This window comes from Rhinopithecus bieti, unplaced genomic scaffold, assembly GCF_001698545.2.
Source record: "Rhinopithecus bieti isolate Rb0 unplaced genomic scaffold, ASM169854v2 scaffold_1853, whole genome shotgun sequence".
Lineage (NCBI taxonomy): Eukaryota > Metazoa > Chordata > Mammalia > Primates > Cercopithecidae > Rhinopithecus > Rhinopithecus bieti.
In genome coordinates this window covers 3331194-3354683 of record NW_016804151.1, presented here as the reverse complement: position 1 = coordinate 3354683, position 23490 = coordinate 3331194, and the positions used below count along the sequence as shown (strand labels likewise).

At 37.0% G+C, this 23490-nt stretch overlaps 1 protein-coding gene across 2 annotated transcripts in view; it reads right to left on the bottom strand.

The window, feature by feature from the left end:
• The window catches only part of RABGAP1L (RAB GTPase activating protein 1 like), an 808808-nt gene that overhangs the window by 731760 nt on the left and 53558 nt on the right, over positions 1-23490 (bottom strand). For both annotated transcript variants that reach the window (XM_017866952.1, XM_017866951.1), the window contains exons 2-3: positions 7670-7840; positions 5785-5977 (exon numbers count right to left, since the gene is read on the bottom strand). In XM_017866952.1, coding sequence (XP_017722441.1) covers positions 5785-5977; positions 7670-7807 — 331 coding nt within the window. In that variant the 5' untranslated portion in view covers positions 7808-7840. The remainder of the gene's footprint in view (positions 1-5784; positions 5978-7669; positions 7841-23490) is intronic.

The window sequence follows — 23490 nt, the reverse complement described above, 5'->3', positions numbered from 1 at the left end:
AAAAAAAAAAAAAAAAAAAAAAAGATGACTGAACTGGACCAGTCAAATTGAAGTGATAAGTCTGTTATAATCTGTTATAATCTCTCTCTCCCACTGTTATATCTCTCCCACAGATTATAACTGAAAACTTTTTTTTTTCTTTTTTTTTTTTTTTTTTTGAGATGGAGTCTTGCTCTGTCACCCAAGCTGGAGTGCACTGGCCAGATCTCAGCTCACTGCAAGCTCCGCCTCCCGGGTTCACGCCATTCTCCTGCCTCAGCCTCCCGAGTAGCTGGGACTACAGGCGCCCGCCACCTCGTCTGGCTAGTTTTTTGTATTTTTTAGTAGAGACAGGGTTTCACCGTGTTAGCCAGGATGGTCTCGATCTCCCGACCTTGTGATCCGCCCGCCTCGGCCTCCCAAAGTGCTGGGATTACAGGCTTGAGCCACCGCACCCGGCCTATAACTGAAAACTCTTGACAGAATATAAAAAGCAACTACCTGAGGACTCTTTCTTTCTTTTTTCATTGAGATGGGGTTTCGCTATGCTACGCAGGCTGGTCTTGAGCTCCTGAGCTCAAGCGATCCGCCCACTTTGGCTTCCCAAAGCGCTGGGATTATAGGCGTGAGCCACCACATCCAGCCTCTTTTTAAAAAGTAAACAGGAACAGCCAGATTGGAGAGGAAAGTAAAAACCTGAACCTCTGTTACAGTGGTGAGTTTTCCATTTTTCTCATCATCACCTCCCAGCTTTGATCTAACGGTGGCCCGAGTTGCAGAACAGCAGTGAGCAACAAAACAAAGAAATCCAATCTTTCTAGCTAAATAACCGAAAAAGAAGTCCCTGCAAACTAGAGAGTATCTGAGAAATCATGACTTGTTTCTGTTTTGTTTTCTCTCCCAGTTCTACCACTAGCCCCAACCACAGAACTACCTGAAATGCTGGTAGTGGCGGTAGTACTGTAAGCATCTACAACCTGGAGGAAAAGAAAAGTGTCTCAAAGGCTAAAATACCGAAGCAAAGAGGCCCCTATAACCCAAAAATGGAAAAGAAAATCTCTTATCATTTTTTCCTCTCGTTTCTCTCACCACTTTGTCCTAAAGTTAGCTCCAGACATGAGATTCTGCACAACAGCACAAAGCAGCAAAAACTCTAAGAAAGAAACCTGTCTTTCTACAGAGGGGTAGAAGGAAAATGGGCCCAAGGAATGTGGGGAAATCTCAGAGAGGAGAGAACTGAAGAAGTTTACACCTAATTCTGTGTGTGAACTAACTGTGTATGCATGTCGAACAGACTGAAGAAGCACAGCAAAGGTTTTGAGAACTGAAAATACTTTGGAACCAGAAAGCAAGACAGATCTTGCAGTCTGGACACAACCAGGTGGAATGTCTGCTTTAAAAAAAAAAAAAAAAAAAAAAAAAAAGTCAACATTCTTCAGAGGATTTTAACAAGAAATAGTCTCAAAATATAATATTCAAAAAATCTGGGGAACAAGCCAATTACTCAACAAACAAAAAAACACAAAAGGGTGACCTATTCTCAAGTGAAAAAATAATTCACAGACCAATCCCAAGATGTCCCAGATGCTGAAATCATCAAACACTTTAAAATTGATGTAATACTCCATAAAATGTGAAAACACCTATAATGAATAAAAATATTAAAACTATCAACAGAGAAACAAAAAAACTGTAAAAAACCAATGTAAATTTAAAAACAAAAATACAATATCTAAAATTAAAAATTCATCAGATGAGATCTCAATAGCAAAATGGAGATTAACAAAGTAAAGAGTCAGTGAGCTTGAACACAGGGAACAATGAAAAGAGCCTAAGGAATTGTGAAAACAGTATGGAAATGTCTACCATTTTTGTCTACTGAGTTCCAGAAGAGAAAGAGATTCGTGTAGAAACAAAACAATTACCAACAAATAATGGGTGAAAACTTCCCAAATTTGGTTAAAGATATAAAGTTACAGATTCAAGAATCCCAGTGATCCAAAAAAAAAGATAAACTCAAAGAAAACCACACACAGATAATCAAACTGCTGAAAAGAAAATGATGAAATAAAAGTACTGAAAGCAAAGAAAAATAATACATTACAAATAGGAAAACACTGATTAAAATCACTTCAGATTCCTTGTCAGAAACAATGGAGATGAGAAGACATTGGAAAAGCATTTTTAAAGTGCTCAAGGAAATATATGTATGGCTGTTGAAAGCAAAATATATTAGACTGGTAGGTTTTTCAATGTATGTAAATGTAATACATATGTCAATATCAGGAACGAGAGGATATTAACACACATCCTGCAGACATTAAAAGGATAATAAGAAAATATTACTCTGTAACAGAGAAACAACTCTTTCCCCATACTTAGGTGAAATTGACCAATTCCTTGAAAGATGAAAACACCAAAGTACACTCAAGAAGAAACAGATAACCTGAATGGTCTTTTGCACTTAGATTTAAATTTTTTTTTTTTTGAGATGGAGTCTCACTCTGTTGCCCAGGCTGGAGTGCAATGGTGTGATCTCAGCTCACTGCAATCTCCGCCTCCTGGGTTCAAACGATTCTCCTGCCTCAGCCTCCCGAGTAGCTGTGATTACAGGCATGCAGGCACCACCATGCCTGGCTAATTTTTGTATTTTAGTAGCTACGGGGGGTCTCACCATGTTGGCCAGGCTGGTCTTGAACTCCTGACCTCAAGTAATCCACCCACCTTGGCCTCCCAAAGTGCTGGTATTACAGGTGTGAGCCACCACGCCCAGTACAAACTTAAATTTTTCTATAATGATATGCATCTATCTTTTCCTTTTCTGATTTGGCTTTTCCTACCCTGACAATCACAAAAATATACTCCATTTTCCTTCTTACAGGCTTATTTTCACATTTAAATATTTGATTCACTAAAAATAATTTTTATGTACAACTAAGGAAATTAACTTTATTTTATTCCACTCAAAGATGCAATTGTCCCAACACCATTTACTGCATAGTTACCATTTCCTCCAGTGATATGTGAAGCGGATTCTGTCATGTACTGAAATCCTTTATATACATAGGTTTGTTTCTGGTACCCTGTTCTAGTGATTTACTTCTATAACAAGCCAATACCACATTGGTTTAATCACTGTACCTCTGTAGTCTATCTTAATACATAACATTCTTTTTAAAAATTTTCTTCCTGTGTACCTCTACTTGTCCAGATATATTTCAGAATTAGTTTATAAAAATAACTGAAAATTTGAAATTCCCACCCAAGTTACGGGCTAATTTAGAGATAACTTACATCTTTTCAAGGTTGACTCCTAGCAATCAATATGGCATCTCTCCCCATTCATTCAGGTGTTCATTTCCTTCAATAATATTTTATAATTTTCTTTATTAAAATTTTACATAAATTTTAGTTTCTTCCTTGATCCCTGTTATTTTTGTTGATATTATGAATGGCATTTTTATTTTCTACTGTTGCTGCTAACCTTCCTAAAAGTCGTTAAATCTTTTTTTTTTTTTGAGATGGAGTCTCACTCCGTTGCCCAGGTTGGAGTGCAGTGGCATGATCTCAGTTCACTGCAACCTCCACTTGTTGGGTTCAAGTGATTTTCCTGTCTTAGCCTCCTGAGCAGCTGGGATTTCAGGCGTTCACCACCACGCCCTGCTAATTTTTTTTTTTTTTTTTAGACAGAGTATCACTGTCACCCAGGCTGGAGTGCAATGGTGCAGTCTCCGCTCACTGCAACCTCCACCTCCCAGGTTCAAGAGATTCTTCCACCTCAGCTTCCCGAGTAGCTGGGACTACAGGCACATGCCACCACACCTGGCTAATTTTGTATTTTTAGTAGAGACGGGGTTTCACTATATTGGTCAGACTGGTCTTTAACTCCTGATCTCATGATCTGCCCACCTTGGCCTCCCAAAGTGCTGGGATTACAGGCCTGAGCCACCCCGCCCAGCCATTTTTGTATTTTGAACAGAGACAGGGTTTTGCCATGTTGACCAGACTGGTCTCAAACTCCTGACCTCAAGTGATCTGCCCACCTTACCCTCCCAAAGTGCTGGGATTACAGGCGTGAGCCACCATGCCTGGCAAAAAGTCTTTAAATCTAACAGCTGATCCATTCCCTTTCTTAAATACTTTACCAATCATGAGAATTTTTTCACTTTTTTTCTAATGACACTTCATTTCTTTTTCCTGTCATCTTGCATTGGCTAGATTCTTTAGTACAATGTCAAAGAGCTATGGTGATAACAATCATGCCCTAACTGTTCCTGTTTCAATATATCTTGATGGTAATGGATTTTAAATTTCAGCATAAAACATAAGACTTTGATAGATATTTGGTTAAGCAAGTTTCCTTCTAAGTTTTCCAAGAACTTTACATGTGCATATACATAAAATGGATTTTAAATTGTATCCATTGCTTGTTCTTTATCTTTTGATACTTTTTCGCTCTTCACCACTTTATGTGGTAAACCACAGTGAAAGATTTTTCTAATGCTTTATCATCCTTGCCATGGAAAGCATTGTGATTACCTTCCCTACACAAATGCATCATAGCCCTATTGTGTAACAGTTTGGCTACACCTATACTTACTCTGTACCAAGGTTCATTTGGTTCAGAAATGAATCACGAGTTCCCTAAGCCAATTAGGATAATCCCATCCCCTCTGTCACAGTGACTTATTTAGAGGTTTGAATGTAACCCAGGCCTATGGCTACCAATTCATGTCATTTCCCTCGCCACTAGAAAATGGTTTCACTGGTCCAATCAGAGTGAAACTCAGAACTTTTATCTAATCAGTAAAATAGGCCAGGGATGGGTGCAGTGGCTTGCACCGATAATCCCAACACTTTGGGAGGCTGAAGTGGGCAGATCACCTGAAGCCAGGAGTTCAAGAACAGCCTGGTCAACATGGCAAAACCCCACCACTGCCAAAAAAAAAAAAAAATTAGCTAGACATGGTGGTACATGCCTGCCATCCCAGCTACTTAGGAGGCTGAACGACATCACAGCACTTCAGCTAGGATGACAGAATGAGACCCTGACACCAAAGAAATTTTAAAAATCAGTAAAAGAATGAAGACTTTCTGTTTGCCACCAGGCATAAACAGGCCACCTTACCTACTAGTTTCCCTTACCTACCAGTTCCTGCTGGTAGCTACTTTGTAACCAGCTAAGGAGAAAGGTAACATAGAGATCACAGCTGAGTAGTTTACCAAAAAACACCATCAGAGCCTAGATCAAACTATACCTGTGGTGTTTAAGCCAGCTGAAGTTGGAGCTGGTTTTGGTTTTATTTATTTTTGCACCCAAAAGCATCTTGACTTATAAGCTAGTATTCAAAGTACAAGTCCTAATTATTCATAGATATATGTATTATTTAATATACTGTTGGAATTGATATATTTTACTTAGAGTTTTACTAAATATAACTTTAAATAAGTCTAGTGAAACTGAGTAAGAAGGCACATCATATGAAAGACTATCTCCATTACACTATTCTGTGATGCCCAAGTGTTTACTCACTTGTTCAATAAGTATCTTGTTAATGACCTACCATGCATGAAGTACTGAGTGTAAAATGAGGACCCAGACATAGTCTTTATTCCCAAAGAACATTAAGACCTAGTTTTTATAGGCAGAGATATAGGCAGAAACATAAGACCACCGAAGTGGAAACTCTCAACGAGAACTGAAAGCTTGAAAAAAGCTAATAATTTTTTCTGATTTTCATCTTAAAATTTTCACCATTACTTCATCCCATTTCTTCAATAGTTTCTAAGAATTCAATACAGTACCTGTGTTAGACGGATCCAAAATTAACTGAAGAGATGGCTTATTTGTTTGGCTGGCTGGAATATCTCCAAATGAATGGTCTGAAATCTCACTGGAACTTTGACAATCAACAAGAAGACCGCTTTGCCTTTTCTCAGAATCTCTCAAAATCTCTTCCATGGCTTTTTCCAATTGTTCATCACCATTAGAAACTATCTACAGACAGAGCAAGATAATTCTATTTCAATTCTATTATAGTTTTGAAGCTAAATTTTATGAAAATATTTCATTTCTAGAAGAAATTAAAACAATCTAAATATTTAAATATGGTTACTAAAACACTAAGAAGTTGTTTCACATATATAATACATTAAAATCCGGATTATAAAACTAAATTAGAGGAAGATTATTAGTTTCACAAAAGGATTCTTTATAAAACACTTAAGGCAGTTTCCAACTACATTTTATATAAGATCCTATTTACAGAGATATATTTATTTTTTTTCCCCTTTCTTTTTAAAGACAGAGTCTCGCTCTGTCACCCAGGCTGGAATGCAGTGGTGCAATCTCAGTTCACTGCAAACTTCGCCTCCTGGGTTCCAGCGATTCTCATGCATCAGCCTCTCAAGTAGATGGGACTACAGGTGTGCAGGACCACACTCAGCTAATTTTTGTATTTTTTGTAGAGACGGGATTTCACCACATTGGCCAGGCTGGTCTTGAACTCCTTACCTCAAGCAATCCGCCCACCTTGGCCTCCCAAAGTGCTGGGAGTACAGGCTATGAGCCACTATGCCTGGCCCTTCTTTTTCTTTTTCTTTTTTAGGAACACATCCTAAAAATCAGATAACCTTACATTTACATGTCTAAAGGAAAAAATAGGTAAATTTAAATAGGGTCTATTAGGAATATCATTTAAAAGGTTATATTTCTTGTAAGCATAGCATAACCATATTTCTATTTCTTTACCAATTGTTTGCTAGCCCCCAAGATGAATACTGCTAATTTCGTTCCACTTAAGTTGACTGACAGTTTTCTCAAAGGCAGGTGAGACACAAAGCCTAAGCAAATAAATGATGTCTCAAACACAATGCTAAAATACAGGTACCTAAAAATAAAGTCATTGATTAGTTAAATAAAATTATAAAACAATATATTCTCAACATAAACATTTACTAATCTCATTTTCAGAATATATTTTATTAGACTGATATACTAATACACCTTTGATGCCATAGTTAACACTAAATAAAAGTCATAAATAATACACAGCACTTTTAACTACTTTTCCTATTCCTGTTTCTAGAGGATAGTTATACCATTTTCAAGCCTATATAACTGAGTTTGCTTGCTTCCTTTTCTTTGACTTATAAAGTGTAACACAAAAGTGAAAAAGAAAAGGGACCATATCTAAATAAAATCTCAAATGCTAAAAATATGAGATACGCTTTAAAAACATTCAGACAAGTCGACTGTTAAATCACACAATGGAACCTAACCAGCTGATTTAAAACATAAAAATCATAATAAAAAAAAAGTCTCTCAAATGAAAGCAAAACATTTCATTAACTTCTGAAACCCAGCAGAAAGAGAAACAAAATCATCCAGATAAAGTAACGTAAATTTTAACCATTATGTCTAATTCGGCAAAAAATCCTTTCTCTTCTTTTTCCTCTTTTATTCTTCCCCCTAAAATTCCAGATTAAAAGGTAAATAAGCAAAAGCAAGAATTTTTTAAAATATACAAACCAAATAATTAGGGTCTGGATAAATCAAACGTTGATTTTATTCTGAAAGTCAGCACTTGAGAAAAACTTTCGGATTTCACACATCTCCTGAGATAAGTTTCAAATATATATATACTTTTTTAGTTAAAAATTATACCATATGTAGAAAAGAAAAAAATACCTTCAGTTGAGGTTTTTCTTCATGTTTTGTAGAATTATCATCTGCATACTGAGGAACCAAAACAAATTCTTCACTGTTCATTGTAGCCACAGAATCAGATGATCCACTAACCTTCCGTAATGAAGCTCTGACCTCCATTTCAGTTCTGCAAACTTCTCTTCCCACATCCACCTGGAAAAACGAAAGGGATTAAAAAAAAAAAAAACCTACTGATTATAAACATGAACTAACTAAAACATCAACTAATAAAGCTTTAAAATGGTTCATGTGATGAATCCTACTGGCTAGATAATTATCTCAAAGTTAGGAAAGCTACCTTCTTGGACTGATCCACTTAATGGAAATGTACTTGCTCTTCATCCTAAGTTTCCAGACTAATAGAGTCATATTGTTACCTACAAATTTACACAACCAGTTCATATCTCAACCAGATTTATCACTGTTTACTTGACACACACTCTCTCATTTCTCTCAGAAATACTGTTTTCTTTTCTTTTTAATAGAGGAAATAATTAAACGATACTAGAAATACCTACAAATGCACGCACAGACACAAAACCATATTCACTGACACTGCTATATTAATTAAATCTAAATGCTTAAAAAAAAAAAAACTTATCTCCTCAAGACCAAATATTGTACCTGCAAATATTTTTTCTGAGTAACTAAAGTTGACTAATACAGAATTCAACATCCTAAGACATATAGCTTCTCTTTTCTGACACATTATCACTTATTAACACCAAAAGAAAAGAAAAGCTTCTATATTGCATTCACATAGCAAATAATGTTTCAGTAATCAAAGACAGTGTAATTCTGTTTTCTCGATAGATCTCTACAGCATAGAAAGAACACTCACTATCATATCCAGAAGTTCATGTACTCACACAACTAAGTTCAACTGAAGACATACACTATGTAACAGACACAAGTCAGCCCTGAGGTAACAAAGCGAATAAGGAAGACAAGTAGCCTGCACTTCTGGGGCTTGCATACTAGTGAGAAAACAAGAAACTGAGCAAATGGTGATTCCAAGTCACTCTAAAGGCTATGCAAAAAATAAACATGTTAATGTGACAAACAGTAGCTGTGGGAAGTATAGGGACAAACTAAGGTGGTAGGAAAAAGCTCTCTGAGAGGAAAATATCTGAGCTTAAAACTGAAAGACAAAAAAGAACCCTACTATTACACAATCTGTTCAGTGACCAAATGAGTAATGTGAGAGGGGGGCAAAACAAGCGGCTAGGGCTAAAGAACACAGGACCTTGTAAACCATGGTAGGTCTACTGATCCATGCCTAAAATCCTCCCAGAAATGTTATTTTTCTTTCTAATTAGGTTACCTTTTTCATTATAGCCTATAAATATAGCTGCAATATTCCATTTGGCCATTTGGTGACACTAACACCATTACTCTCGGCAATAAAAAGACTGATTCCAGCTCCAAGTTACATGTGTATCTTTTAAAAGGTAATTACGTTCCAATGTTATAAAAAATCAAAAATTTCAAGAATATCAAAATAATAACCATACTTCTGGACCAGTGTAATTAGCTAGGCATCATTTATCTCTGTTATGCATGTTAACACCCTTTCTTTTTAAAATCCTTCCAGCAACATTCACCTGTCCTCTAAAGGTTTTTTCTCACTTTGTATATTACGTTTCTAAAACTGCGCAATGTGTTACAAGCCATGTCTTTACTCTTTCAGACTGCACGATGAATCCTTAACTGCCAAAACACCACATATTCCAGATGTCTTTCTTTGGTCAATCCTTCAAGTCCTTCTCAGGTTGCTGCTCCTCTACCTGATTTCTAAATGTTGGCAATTCCCTGAGTTCAGATCCTGACCTTTTCCCTTCTCACACACTCTAAGTAATGTCTCTCATTGTCATGCATGAAAATACCATCTACAGGCTAACAGTCTTTCAAATTTCTACCCCAACTCAAATGTCTTCTCTAAATTCCTGCTCTGAAATCCACCTCTCTACTTGATATTTCCATGTGGGAGTCTTACCAGTATCTTAAATGAAACATGACCAAAATGGAATTCCTAATGTCTCCTCCAAAATTGTTTCCGGTCCCGATTTACCATTTCAGTAAATAATAGCACCATCTTCTACAAAGTTACTTGAACAAGAAACCTGGATATCATCTTCACCTCCACTTCTTTACTCCTCACATCAGCAAGTCATGTCAGACCCACTTCCAAAATAAGCCTCACATGTATCCATTTTTCTGTCTACCACTACTACCACTCTAGTCCAAACAATGCTCTTATCTAATATAAAAGCCTCCTAACCCATCTTCTATTTCCAGTCTTCTTCCCTCAATCTATGTCATTGTTCACAAAGCCGCCTGCCTATTTATTTATTTATTTATTGGAAAATAAATTAGATTATATGAAAACTTCAGACCAAAACTTTTTCACTAAAATTTAAATAAAATTCAAACTTCTTCCCAAAACTTACAAGGCCTAATACACCCTTGCCCCATCATTTTCTCATTATAATTCCTTAATCACAGCAAGTTCCAACACAAGCAAAAACCAAGAAAAATCACTGCCAGCACATCTGACTTGAAAGAAAGATTAAAAGTGGTTCTTCAAACACAAAGAAAATTATATAGGTCAAAAATGTGGATCTAGTGATAAAAGGAAGGATTAACAATGTATTGGATGATTATACCACATGGATTTAAAAAATGACAGAAATGGCAAAAAACAAAACAAAACAAAACAAAACAAAAAGGGAGGGAGAGAGAGGAATCGGAAATATCCTGTTATAAGGTAATGGCGCTGCTTGTACATGGGTTATATGCAGTATAAAATTATTTTAAAATCGATTTCTTTTACTCCTTTATTTTTAATTTTTGTGGGTACATGTGTATATACTAATATGTTATATGAGATACTTTTATACAGGCAGGAAATGCATAATAATCACATCAGGGTAAATGGCGTATCCATCACCTCAAGCATTTATCCTTTGTGTTAGAAACAATTCAATTATTCTCTTATTTTTAAATGTCCAATTAAATTAATTTTGACCACATTCACCCTGTTGTGCTAGCAAATACTAGTTTTATTCATTCTTTCAAATTATTTTTTCATACCTGTTAACCATCCCCATGTCCCTTACCCATCCCACCTTCCCACTACCCTTCTCATCTTCTGGTAATCATTGTTCTGTTCTCTATCTACATGAGTTCAATTATTCCACTTTTTGGCAATCAGAAATAAGTGAGAACGTATGAACTTTGTCTTTCTGTGCCTGGCTTATTTCACTTAACAATGACATCTGCTTTCATCCATGTTGCTGCAAAATGACAGGATCTCCTTCCTTATGGCTGAATAGTACATAACATTTTCTTTCTTTATCTGTTCATGGACACTTATGTTGCTTCCAAATCTTGGCTGCTGTGAGTAGTGCTGCAATAAACAAGGGAGTGCAGATATCTCTTCTTTGGAGTATATACCTAGCAGTGGGATTGCTGAATCATGTGACAGCTCAATTTTTAGTTTTTTAAGGAATATCCAAACTGTTCTCCATAGTGCCTGTACTAATTCATATTCCCACCAACAGTGTACCAGGGTTTCCTTTTCTCCACATCCTCACTAGCATTTGTTAATGCTGACTTTTGAATAAAAACCAATTTACCTGGGATGAGATGGTATCTCATTGTAGTTTTGATTTGCATTTCTCTGATGATCAATGTTGCCAAGCACCTTTTCATATGACTTTCTGCCATTTGTATATCTTCTTTTGAGAAATGTCTATTCAAAGCTATTGCCCATTTTTAAATTATATTTGATTATTATTTTTTTTTTTTGGAGATGGAGTTTCGCTCTTGTCACCCAGGTTGGAGTACAGTGGTGCAATGTCAGCTCACTGCAACCTCCACCTCCCCAGTTCAAGCAATTCTCCTGCCTCAGCCTCCCGAGTAGCTGGGATTACAGGTGTGTGCCACCACACCAGCTAATTTTTGTATTATTAGTAGAGACAGGGTTTCACTATGTTGGCCAGGCTGGTCTCGAACTCCTGACCCCAGGTGATCTACCCACCTTGGCCTCCCAAAGTGCTAGGAGTACATGCATGAGCCACTGTTCCCAATCTAAATTAGATTTTTAATTAGATTAGACTTTTTCCCTATAGAGTTGTTTGAGCTCCTTATATATTCTGGTTATTAATCCCTTGTCAGATGGGTAGTTTGAAAATATTTTCTCCCATTCTGTAGGTTGTCTCTTCACTTTGTTGAGTATTTTCTTTGTTGTGCAGATACCTTTTTAACTTGATGTGATACCATTTGTCCATTTTTGCTTTTTTTGCCTATGCTTTTAGGGTATCATTCAATAAATCTCTGCCCAGTCTAACGTCCTGGAGAGTTTCCCAATAATTTCTCTTAGTAGCTTCATAGTTTGAGGTCTTATATTGGAGTCTTCAATATATTTTAATTTCGTTTTTGTATATGATGAAATACAGGGGTCCGGTTTCATCCTTCTGTATATGGATATTCATTTTTCCCAGCACCATTTATTGAACAGACTATGCTTTCCCCAGTGTATGTTCTTAGCAGCTCAGTCAAAACTGAGTTCACCATAGATGTACAGATATATCTCTGGGTTCCCTATTCTGTTCCACTGGTCTATGTGTTTCTTGCTAGTACTGTTTTTTGCTGTTTTGGTTATTATAGCTATGTAGCATAATTTAAAAGCAAATAATGTGATAGATGCAGTTTTGTTCTTTTTGCTTAGGCTAGCTTTGGCTATTCTGGGTCTTTTGTAGTTTCATATAAGTTTCAGGACTGTTTTTTCTATTTCTGTGAAGAATGTCATTGGTATTTTGACATGGATTACATTTAATCTGTAGATTGCTTTGGGTAAGTATGGGCATTTTAACAATTTTGGTTCTTCCAACCCATGAACATGAAATATCTTTCCAATTTTGTGTCTTCTCTGATATCTGTTTATTCCCAGGTATTTTATCTTATTTGTAGCTACTGTAAATGGGATTACTTTCTTGGTTTCGATTTCATATTTTTCACTGTTGGCATATAGAAATGCTACTGATTTTTGTATGTTGATTTTTTATCCTGCAACTTTAATAAATCTGTTTATCATTTCTAACAGTTTTTCGGTGGAGTCTTTAGGTTTTTACAAATATAAGACCATATCATCTGCAAACAAGGATAATCTGACATTTTCCATTCCAATTTGTATGCCCTTTATTGCTTTCTCTTGACTGATTGCTCTAGCTAGGACTTCCAATACATGCTGAAAACAAAAGCAGTGAAAGTATGCATCCTTATTGTGTTATCAATCTCAGAGAAAAGGTTTTCAGCTTTTCCTCCTTCAGTATATTAGCGATGGGTCTGTCATATATGGCTTTTATTATGTTGAAGTATATTTCTTCTTTACCCAGTTTTTAAGGGTTTTTATCAAGAAGGGATGTTGAATGTTTTCAAATGCTTTTTTATCATCAACTGAAATCATCATATGGTTTTCATCCTTCATTCTGTTGATATGATGTATCACACCGACTGATATATGTCTGTTGAAGCATACTTGCATTCCTGGGATAAATCCCGCTGATTGTGATCAATTTGATCTTTCTATTGTGTTACTGTGTTTTGTTTGGAAACATTTTTTTGAGGATTTTTGCAACAATATTCATCAAAGATATTAGCCTACAGTTGTTTGTTTGTTTGTTTTTGATGTGTCTTTGGTTGGGTATGAGGGTAATACTAGCCTCTTAGAATGACTTTGAAAATATTCTCTTCTCCTCTATTTTTTAGAATAGTTTGAATAAGTCTCACTCTGTCGCTCAGGCTAGAGTGCAGTGGCACAATCTCGGCTCACTGCAACCTCCACCTCCCAGGTTCAAGTGATTATCCTGCCTCAGCCTACAGAGCAGCTGGGACTACAGGCATGCACCACCATGTCTGGTTAATTTTTGTATTTTTAGTAGAAACAGGGTTTCACCATGTTGGCCAAGCTGGTCTTGAACTCCTGACCTCAGGTCATCCACCCACCTCAGCCTCCCAAAGTGCTGGGATTACAGGTGTGAGCCACCATGCCCGGCTGGAATAGTTTGAATATATTTGATTAGTTCTCTAAACATTTGGGAAAGTTCACCAGTGAAGTCATCAGGTTCCAGGCTTTTTTTGCTAGGTCACTTTTCATTACAGCTTCAATCTCATTACTTATTGGTCTGTTGAGGTTTTGGATTTCTTCATGGTTCAATCTTAATACATTGTATGTGTCTAGGCATTTAGCCATTTCTTCTAGGTTCTCCCATTTATTGGCATATAGTTGCTCATAGTAACCACTAATGATCCTTTGAATTTCTGCAATATCAACTGTAATGCCTCCTTTTTCATCTCTGATTTTATTTATTTGGATCTCTCTTTTTCTCTTAGTCTGGCTAAGGGTTTGTCAATTTTGATTAACTTTTCAAACCACCAGCTTTTAGTTTTGTTGATCTATTATATTGTTTTCTTCATGTCAAATTCATTTATTTCTGCCCTGATCTTTATTATTTCTTTTCTTCTACTAATTTTGAGTTTGGTTTGCTCTTGCTTTTCTAGTTCTTTAAGATGTACTGTTACGCTGCTTACTTGAAGTTTTTCTTTTTTTTTTTTTGATGTAGGCACTTATAATAATAAATTTCCCTGTTAGTACTGCTTTGGCTGTATTGTATATGTTTTGCTATCTTCTGTTTCCATTATCATTTGTTTCAATTAATTTTTCAATTTCCTCCTTAATTTCTTCATTGACGCACTAGTCATTCAGGAGCACGTTGTGTAATTTCCATGTGTTTGTATAGTTTCTAAAATTCCTCTTGTTACTGATTTCTATTAGGTTGATGCAAAAGTAATTGCCTTTTAACGACAAAGACTGCAATTCCTTTTGCACCAGCCTAATAGTTTCATTCTATTGTCGTCAGAGACAATGCTTGATATTATCTCTTTTTTTTAATGTTTTAAAACTTGTTTTGTGACCTAAGATATGGTCTATCCTTGAGAATAATCCATGTACTAAGGAAAAATATATATATTCGTCAGCCATGGGATTAAATGTTCTATAAACATCTATGAGGTCCATTTGGTCTATAAGACACATTAAGTCTGATTACTCTTTATCGATTTTTTGACAGGAAGATCTGTTCAATGGTGAAAGTGACGTGTTAAAGTTTTCAGCTGTTATTGTATTTGGGTCTATCCCTCTCTTTAGCTCTAATAATATCTGCTTTATATATCTGGGTGCTCCAGGGTTAGGTGCATATATATGTACAATCATTATATCCTCTTGCTGAACTGACCTTTCAATCATTATACAGTGATCTTCTCTGTCTTTTCTAATAGTTTTTGTCTTAAAATCTATTTTGTCTGATAGAAGTATAGCTATTCCTGCTCCTTTTTGCTTTCCATTGGCATGGAATATCTTTTTCCATCCTTTTATTTTCAGTCTATGTGTGTCTTTACAGGTAAAATATGTTTCATGTAGGCAACACATCAGTGGGTGTTGGGTTTTTTTTGTACGTTCAGTCACTACTCTGTATCTTTTCATTGGAGAGTTTAGTCCATTTACATTCACTGTTAGTACTAATAAGGACTTACTCCTGCAACTTTGTTACTTGTTTTCTGGTTGTTTTATGGTATTTGCTTCGTTCTTTCCTTTCTGTCATCCTTTTAGTCAAGGTGATTTTCCATGATGGTATGATTTAATTTCTTGATTTTCATTTTTTTTGTGCTTCTTGTATGTTTTTAGATTTAAAGTTACAATGAGGCTTGCAAATACTATCTTGCAACCCATTATTTTAAGCTGATAACAACACTTTGCATAAGCAAGCAAACAAGAAAGAAGAAAACTAAGAAAGACAATACACCCTAACTTCATCCCCTGCTTAATTTTTTCTTGTCTCTATTTATATCTTTTTCGATTATCTATGTCTTGAAAAGTTGTTCTTTCGACTTAGGACAAGAGTAGTTTACACACCACAGTTACTGTTATCATACTCTGTCTTTTTCTGTGAATTGACTATTACCAGTGAGTTTTGTACCTTCAGGTAATTTCTTATTGCTCATTAATGTTCTTTTCTTTCTGGTTGAAGTACTCCCTTTAGCATTTCTTATAGGACAGGTCTGGTGTTCATGAAATCCCTCAGCTTTTCTTTGTCTGAGAAAGTCTTTATTTCTCCTTCATGTTTAAAGGATATTTTCACCAAACATACTATTCTAGAGGAATAGTTTTTCCTTCAGCACTTTAAACATGTCCTGCTGCTCTCTTCTGGTATATAAGGTTTCCAATGAAAAGTCTGCTGCCAGACACAGTGGAACTCTCTTGCTGCTTTTAGGATCCTTTCTTTATCCTTAACATTTGGAAGTCTGATTATTAAATGTCTTGAGGCAGACGTCATCTTCCTTTAAATCTGCTTAGTGTTCTATAACCTTCTTGTACTTGGATATTGATATCTTTCTGTAGATTTGGTAAGTTCTCTGTTATTACCCCTTTGAATACACTTTCTACCCGTATCTTTCTCTATCTCCTCTTTAAGGCCAAGAACTCTTAAATTTGCCCTTCTGAGGCTATGTTCTAGATCCAGTAGGCATGCTTCATTGTTTTTGTTTTGTTTTGTTTTTCTTTTGTCTCCTCTGCGTATTTTTTTTTTTTTTTTTTGAGATGGAGTCTTGCTCTTGTCACCCAGGCAGGAGTGCAGTGGCACGATCTCGGCTCACTACAACGTCTGCCTCATGGGTTCGAGTGATTCTCGTTACTCAGCCTCCCAAGTAGCTGGGATTACAGGCACCCGCGACCAAGGCCGGCTGATATTTGTATTTTTAGTAGAGATGGGGTTTCCCCAGGTTGGCCAGGCTGGTCTCGAACACCATACCTCAGGTGATCCACCCACCTCAGCCTCCCAAAGTGCTGGGATTACAGGTGTGAGCCAACACGCCCGGCCTCCTCTGTGTATTTTCAAATGGCCTGTCTTCAAGTTCACAAATTCTTCCTTTGGCTTGATCAATTCCGCTATTAAAAGCCTCCAACACATTCTTCAGTGTGTCAACAGTATTTTTCAATTCCAAAATTTCTGCTTGATTCTTTTTAATTATTTAAATCTGTGTTCAATATATCTGATAGAATTCTGAATTCCTTCTCTGTGTTTTCTTGAATTTCTTTGAACTTCCTCAAAAGAGCTATTTTGAATTATCTGTCTGAAAGATTATGTATCTCAGTTTCTCCAGAATTAGTCCCGGGTGCCTTATTTAGTTCCTTTGGTCAGGTCATGTTTTCCTGGATTGTATTGATGCTTATGGACGTTCATCTGTGTCTGGGCACTGAAGATTCAGGTATCTATTGTAGTCTTCTCAGTCTGGGCTTGTTTGTACCCATCCTTCTTGGGAAGGCTTCCCTAGCACTCAAAAGGACTTGGGTGTTGTGATCTAAGCCGTATCTGCATTGGGGGCACTCCATCCAAACCCAGTAACACTGTAGCTCTTGCAGACTCACAAAGGTATAGCCTTGATGGTCTTGGATAAGAGATCTGGGAGAATTGTCTTGATTACCAGGCAGAGACTCTTGTTCTCTTTACTTAGTTACTCCCAAACCAATGGAATCTCTCTCTCTCTGTTCTGTGCCACCTGGGGCTGAGGACAGAGTGATACAAGACCCCTATTTCACCGCCACTGAGACTGCACTGAGTCAAACCTAAAGTCAGTACAGCACTGTGTCTCACCAAAGGCCTGCTGTAAGCATGACCTGGCTACCCCCTACAGCAGCTCCAGGCCCTGATGCTCTGTAAGCAACAGGTAGCAAAGCCAGCCAGGTTTGTGTCCTTCCCCTCAGGGCAGCAAGTTCCCCTAGGCCCCAGGTGGGTCCAGAGGTGTCATGTGGGAGCCAGGGACTGGAGTTTCAAAACCTAGAGGTCTACCTAGTGTTCTACTATGGTACAGCTGGGCTGGCACTCAAACCACAAGACACAATTCTTCACACTCATCTCTACCGTTTCCACAGGCGGAAGAGCCTTATCCTGTGGCCACCCACAACACAGGCCCATTGGGTGTACTTCCAGGCTACTGCCAATGTTCCCTTAAGGCCTAAGGGCTCTTCAGTCAGTTTCTGGTGAATGCTGGCTGACCTGGAACGCATTCCTCAGGGCAGAGGGCTCACCTCTGGTCCAGGGCAGGTCCAGAAATATCATCTAAGAGCCAAGGCCTGTAAATGGGGACCCAAAGACTCCACTTTGTGCTCTACCTCATCCCCAAGCCTCAGGCCACAGACTGATACTGGTCCCAAGCCTGCTGGAACCGGGCCACACAGCAGGAGGTAAGCAGTGCGTGAGTGAGTATTATTATTGGCTGAGCTCCACCTCACGTCCAATCAGCAGTGGCATTAGATTCTCATAGGAGTGTGAACCCTACTGTGAACTGCGCATGTGAGGGATCCAAGTTGAGTGCTCCTTATAAGAATCTAACTAATGCCTGATAATTTGAGGTACAACACTTTCATCCTGAAACCATCTCATCTCCCGCCCCCATTCGATGGACAACCATCTTCCACAAAACTGGTCCCTTGTGCCAAAAAGGTTGGGGACTGCTGTTCTACCCTACTATGGCCAAGCTGATAAGCTGAATAGCCCTATATTTTTAAAGGAAACACCAAAGATGACTTCACTGGTAAACTCCACCAAACATTTAAAGAAGAAATAACATCAATTTTTCACAATATCCTCTAGAATATAGAAGCAGAGGTAACACTTTCTAACTCATTTTGTGAGACCAGCATTGCTCTAATACCGAAACCAGATTACAAGAAAAAAAAACTATACATCAATATCTATAATGACATTAACACAAAAATTCTTAACAAAATATTAGAAAACCATATCCAACAACATATTAAAAGAATTATATACCAGGTACAAAAGACTGGCTCAACATTCAAAAACCAATCAATGTCATCATACATATCAATAGGCTAAAGAAAAATCATAATCATGTCAAATGAAATGCATTTGACAAAATCCAACATCCACTCATAATTTAAAAAAAAAAAAAAAAAAAAAAACCTCTCGGTAAACTAGCAATTGAGGGGAATTTCCTCTGATAAAGAAATTTACAAAACATCACCCTTAATAATCATGAACCAGACACTTTCCCCCTAAGATTGGAAGAAATAAAACGTATACAGATTGGAGAGGAAGAAATCAAACTGTCTTTATTTACAGATTACATGATTGTCAATGTGGAAAACCTCTAAAGATTCAAAAAGACAAAAAAGAAACCCTCAGAACTAATAAGCAAGTATAGTAAGGTTGGAGGATACAAGGTCAATATACAAAAGTCACTATTCTCCCTACATACAATGGACAACAGGAATTTGCAAGTTAGAAAAGCAGTATCATTTACAATAGCAAGGGAAAAAATGAAATACTTAGGTATAAATCTAACAAAATATGTATAGGGTCTGTAAGGAGAAATCTAAAAAACACTGAGGAAGGAAATTAAAGCAGATCTAATAAATGTAGATATATTCAGTGTTCGTGGATTAAAAAATTCAAAGTTGTTAAATTGTCAATTTTTCCCAACTTGAGTACTTTGATTCAAAAAATAACTTGCTGAGACTGAGCACTGAACACTCAACTACAAGTTAGACTCTTTGTCCACAAATTTGGCCACTAAGATGAAGGCAACAAGTTCCTTAAAAGACACAAAGTACCAAAATTCACACCAGGAAACCCAGATAACTTGAATACCCCTATATTTTGAAAGAAATTGAATCAACAATAATTAATAGCCTTCTAAAAAAGACCTATCTCCACATGGGCAGGGACCAAGTCTATTTTTATTTTAGCCAACACATCCCCAGGACAGTGTCTACACACACTATGGGCTCAATAAATACTTCTTTAATAACCAAATGAATTATTTGGGATAGCAAGATGGACTCCAGCATCAGGTAGGAAGTTGGATTGCATGAGTTCTAAAGTCAAGTACTGACTCGACTCAAGATTCTCGTGCTATGTGATTTCTAGAAGAATCCAATCAGTTCCTGACCTACATTCCAAAACGTCCTTTCAAAATATAATTTACTAAGTCTACTATTATGCAGAAGTGTGCTATAACAAAATGTTAACTTTGTCTTTATGTATGGCAAACTGCTATTATTTCAAATCAAAAGAAATAACAGCTGGAATATTCTCAGAGGTCTTTTAAATAATATGAAGCTCACTGTTTTAGTGAATTTCAGATTAATACATCCATTTCAATGCAGTATGTACTACAGAGCACTGTACAAACACAAAACTGCTTTAAAATGCACTTAGTTAAAAGACCGTCCTGTTGCAATCTAAAAATCAGAATATAAAATCTGACAAAAGATTTTTATGTTTCTTCAGATGCAAAAAATAATGGAAATATAAGCATAAATATTTTCATTTTCAGGGCATTTTAAAGATATATGGAAATAAGGAACAGAAGCTTATCAGCATTATAGAAAATCTAGTATGTATGTGTGTTTTGTTTCTTTTGTCCATCCCCTTCTAAAGTCAAAGGAGCTCAATAAATATTTAGATTAAATTAAATCACTTAAAGACACACTTCTCCCCACAACTACAAAATTCTACCAAGTGAAATAGCTTATAATTCTTACTTTGATGCCACATCATTTTTGCTAAACGAGAAATAATGATATCTAAATTAACACCTCACTTGCACGCCTAAAACTACAATTTTCACACGTACACGAAATAGTACAATATTCAGCAATGTCTAATTGAAAGCTATTTTCTTCCCAAAATAACTGAACATATTCGACACTATGCAATCATAGTGCACGTGATCTAATTTCCTTCAGTGCCAAATGTGGTTAGCCTCCTTCTTGCTTTCAGATCACGTGTTTGTGCCTACTCATTTTCAAGTGGCTCCTGAGCTAAAATAGAAACCTAAACATACAAGGGAGAGTCAAAATTGGATAGGCTGCAAAGACTATTAGGCATAAGAATTAGAATAACTGTAGGAGATCCATTACAAAAATAGAAAGGGAACTATTCTTAACTTACACTAAGAAAATGGACAAATACTTTATAGCACAACATTTGCCAACCAAAATTATTCTGTGCTTTGAAAAACTGAGCCAATCCAGGAAAAAACTACCATGACTTTTGTTTACTGAACAGTCTATCCACTACTCTAGTTCCCAAGCAAGAACCAAACCAATATGTATGCATGTACACAAGCATGTCTCTAGCCCTGAAAACAGCACAAAAGAACTTTATTAATTCACATGACTTTAATGGATACCTATTTTTATCCACCCAACAATAATTCTCAAACATCTTATTCTGCGAATAAGCCGTCGCTCTACTTAAACCACATAGCTTTTATAAAAATATCAACCCACAGCCAAATAAATGAATCAAAGCTGGATAAATTAATCCAACTTCTAAGATTTTGGACTAGTGACCAGACATGTTTTCCTCAATGAAGAATGACAGTATGCAGTGAGAGAGAAAAGTAAACCCTAGATAGAGACAAGAAAAAGAAAAAGAGTCTTAACCAAGTCACGTCCCTCTGAGTCATTCCTGAGGCCTAGCTCCAACTGTCCCCATCCTCAGTCTTAATAAATATTTCCATAAAATATTCCTTTCAAAAAATTATTTTTGCATAAATTAATTTAAATTGGTTTTCCAGAATTAGAGAAGCAAGAAGAAATCAACCCCAAAGCTACCAGAAGACAAGAAGTATTCAAAATCAGAGCTGAACTGAAGTAAATGGAGACAAGAAAAAACAATTAAAAGACCAATGAAACCAGGAGTTGGTTTTTTGAAAAAATTAGTAGATAGATAGGCCACTAGCTAGACTAATAAAGAAGAAGAGAACCCAATTAGAAATAACAAAGGAAATGTTACCACTGACCCCACAGAAATAAAAAATAACCATCAGAAACTACTACAAACACCTCTATGCACACGAACTAGAAAACCTACAAGAGACAGATAAATTCCTAGACACATATGTCCTCCCAAGACTGAACCAGGAAGAAATTGATTCCCCAGAGAGACCAATAACAACCTCCAAAATTGAATCAGTAATAAAACATCTACCAACCAAAAAAATCCCACGACCTGATGGATTCACAGCTGAATTCTACCAGATCTACAGAGAAGAGCTGGTACCATTCCTACAAAAACTATTCCAAAAAACTGAGGAAGAGGGATTCCTCCCCAACTCATTCTATGAGGCCAGCATCATCCTGACAGACACAACAATAAAAGAAAACTGCAGGCCCATATCCTTGATGAACATCAATGCAAAAATTCTCAACAAAATACTTGCAAACCAAATCCAGCAACACATCAAAAAGCTAATCCACCACAATCAAGCAGGCTTCATCCCCAGGATGCAAAGTTGGTTGAACATACACAAATCAGTAAATGTGACTCATCACATAAACAGAACTAAAGACAAAAACCACGTGATTATCTCAACAGATGCAGAAAAGGCCTTTATTAGTCCATTCTCACATTGCTATAAAGAGCTACCTAAGACTGGGTAATTTATGAAGAAAGGAGGTTTCACTGACTCACAGTTCCACAGGCTGTACAGAAAACATGGCTGGGAGGCCTCAGAAAATTTACAATCATGGCAGAAGGTGAAGGGGAAGCAAGCACATCTTACCATGGAGGAGCAGGAAAGAGAGAGAGAGAGTGAAGGGGGAAGTGCTACACTCCAGATCTCGTGAGAACACCCACATCTTGTGAGAACTTACTCACTATCATGAGAACAGCAAGGGAGACATCCACCCCCATGATCCAATCACCTCCCACCAGGTCCCTCCACCAACACTGGGGATTACAATTCAATGTGAGATGTGGTTGGGGACACAGAGCTAAACCATATCAAGGCCACTGGTAAAATTCAACACCCCTTCATGTTAAAAACTCTCAATAAACTATGTACTGAAGGAATATACCTAAAATAATAAGCCATCTATGACAAATCCACAGCCAACATTATACTGAATGGTCAAAAGCTAGAAGCATTCCCTGTAAAAACCAGCACAAGACAAGGATGTCCTCTCTCACCACTCCTATTAAAAATAGTATTGGAAGTCCTAGCCAGAGCAATTAGGCAAGAGAAAGAAATAAAGAGCATTCAAACAGAAAGAGTAGGAGTCAAACTATCTCTGTTTGCAGACAACATGATTCTATATCTAGAAAGCCCCAGTCTCAGCCCAAAAGCTCCTTCAGCTGACAAACAACTTCAGCAAAGTTTCAGGATACAAAATCAATGTACAGGCCAGGCGCAGTGGCTCCCGCCTATAATCCCAGCACTTTGGGAGGCCAAGGTGGGCAAATCACTTGAGGTCAGGAGTTTGAGACTAGCCTGGCCAACATAGTGAAATCCTGTCTCTACTAAAAGTACAAAAATTAGCTGGGCATGATGGCACATGCCCGAAATCCCAGCTATTCAGGAGGCTGACACACAAGAACCACTTGAACCTGGGAAGTGGAAGTTTCAGTGAGCCGAGATCATGCCACTGCACTCCTGTCTGGGCAACAGAGAAATATTCTGTCTTAAAAAAAAAAAAAAATCAATGTACAAAAATCACTAGCATTCCTATACACCAACAACAGCTAAGACAAGAGCCAAATCAGAAAGGCAATCCCATTCCAAATTGCCACAAAAAAACAAAATACCTAGGAATACAGCTAACCAGGAGGTAGAACACCTCTACACTGAGAATTACAAAACATTGCTCAAGGAAATCAGAAACAACACAAATAAATGGAAAAACATCCATGCTCATGGATAGAATGTCATTA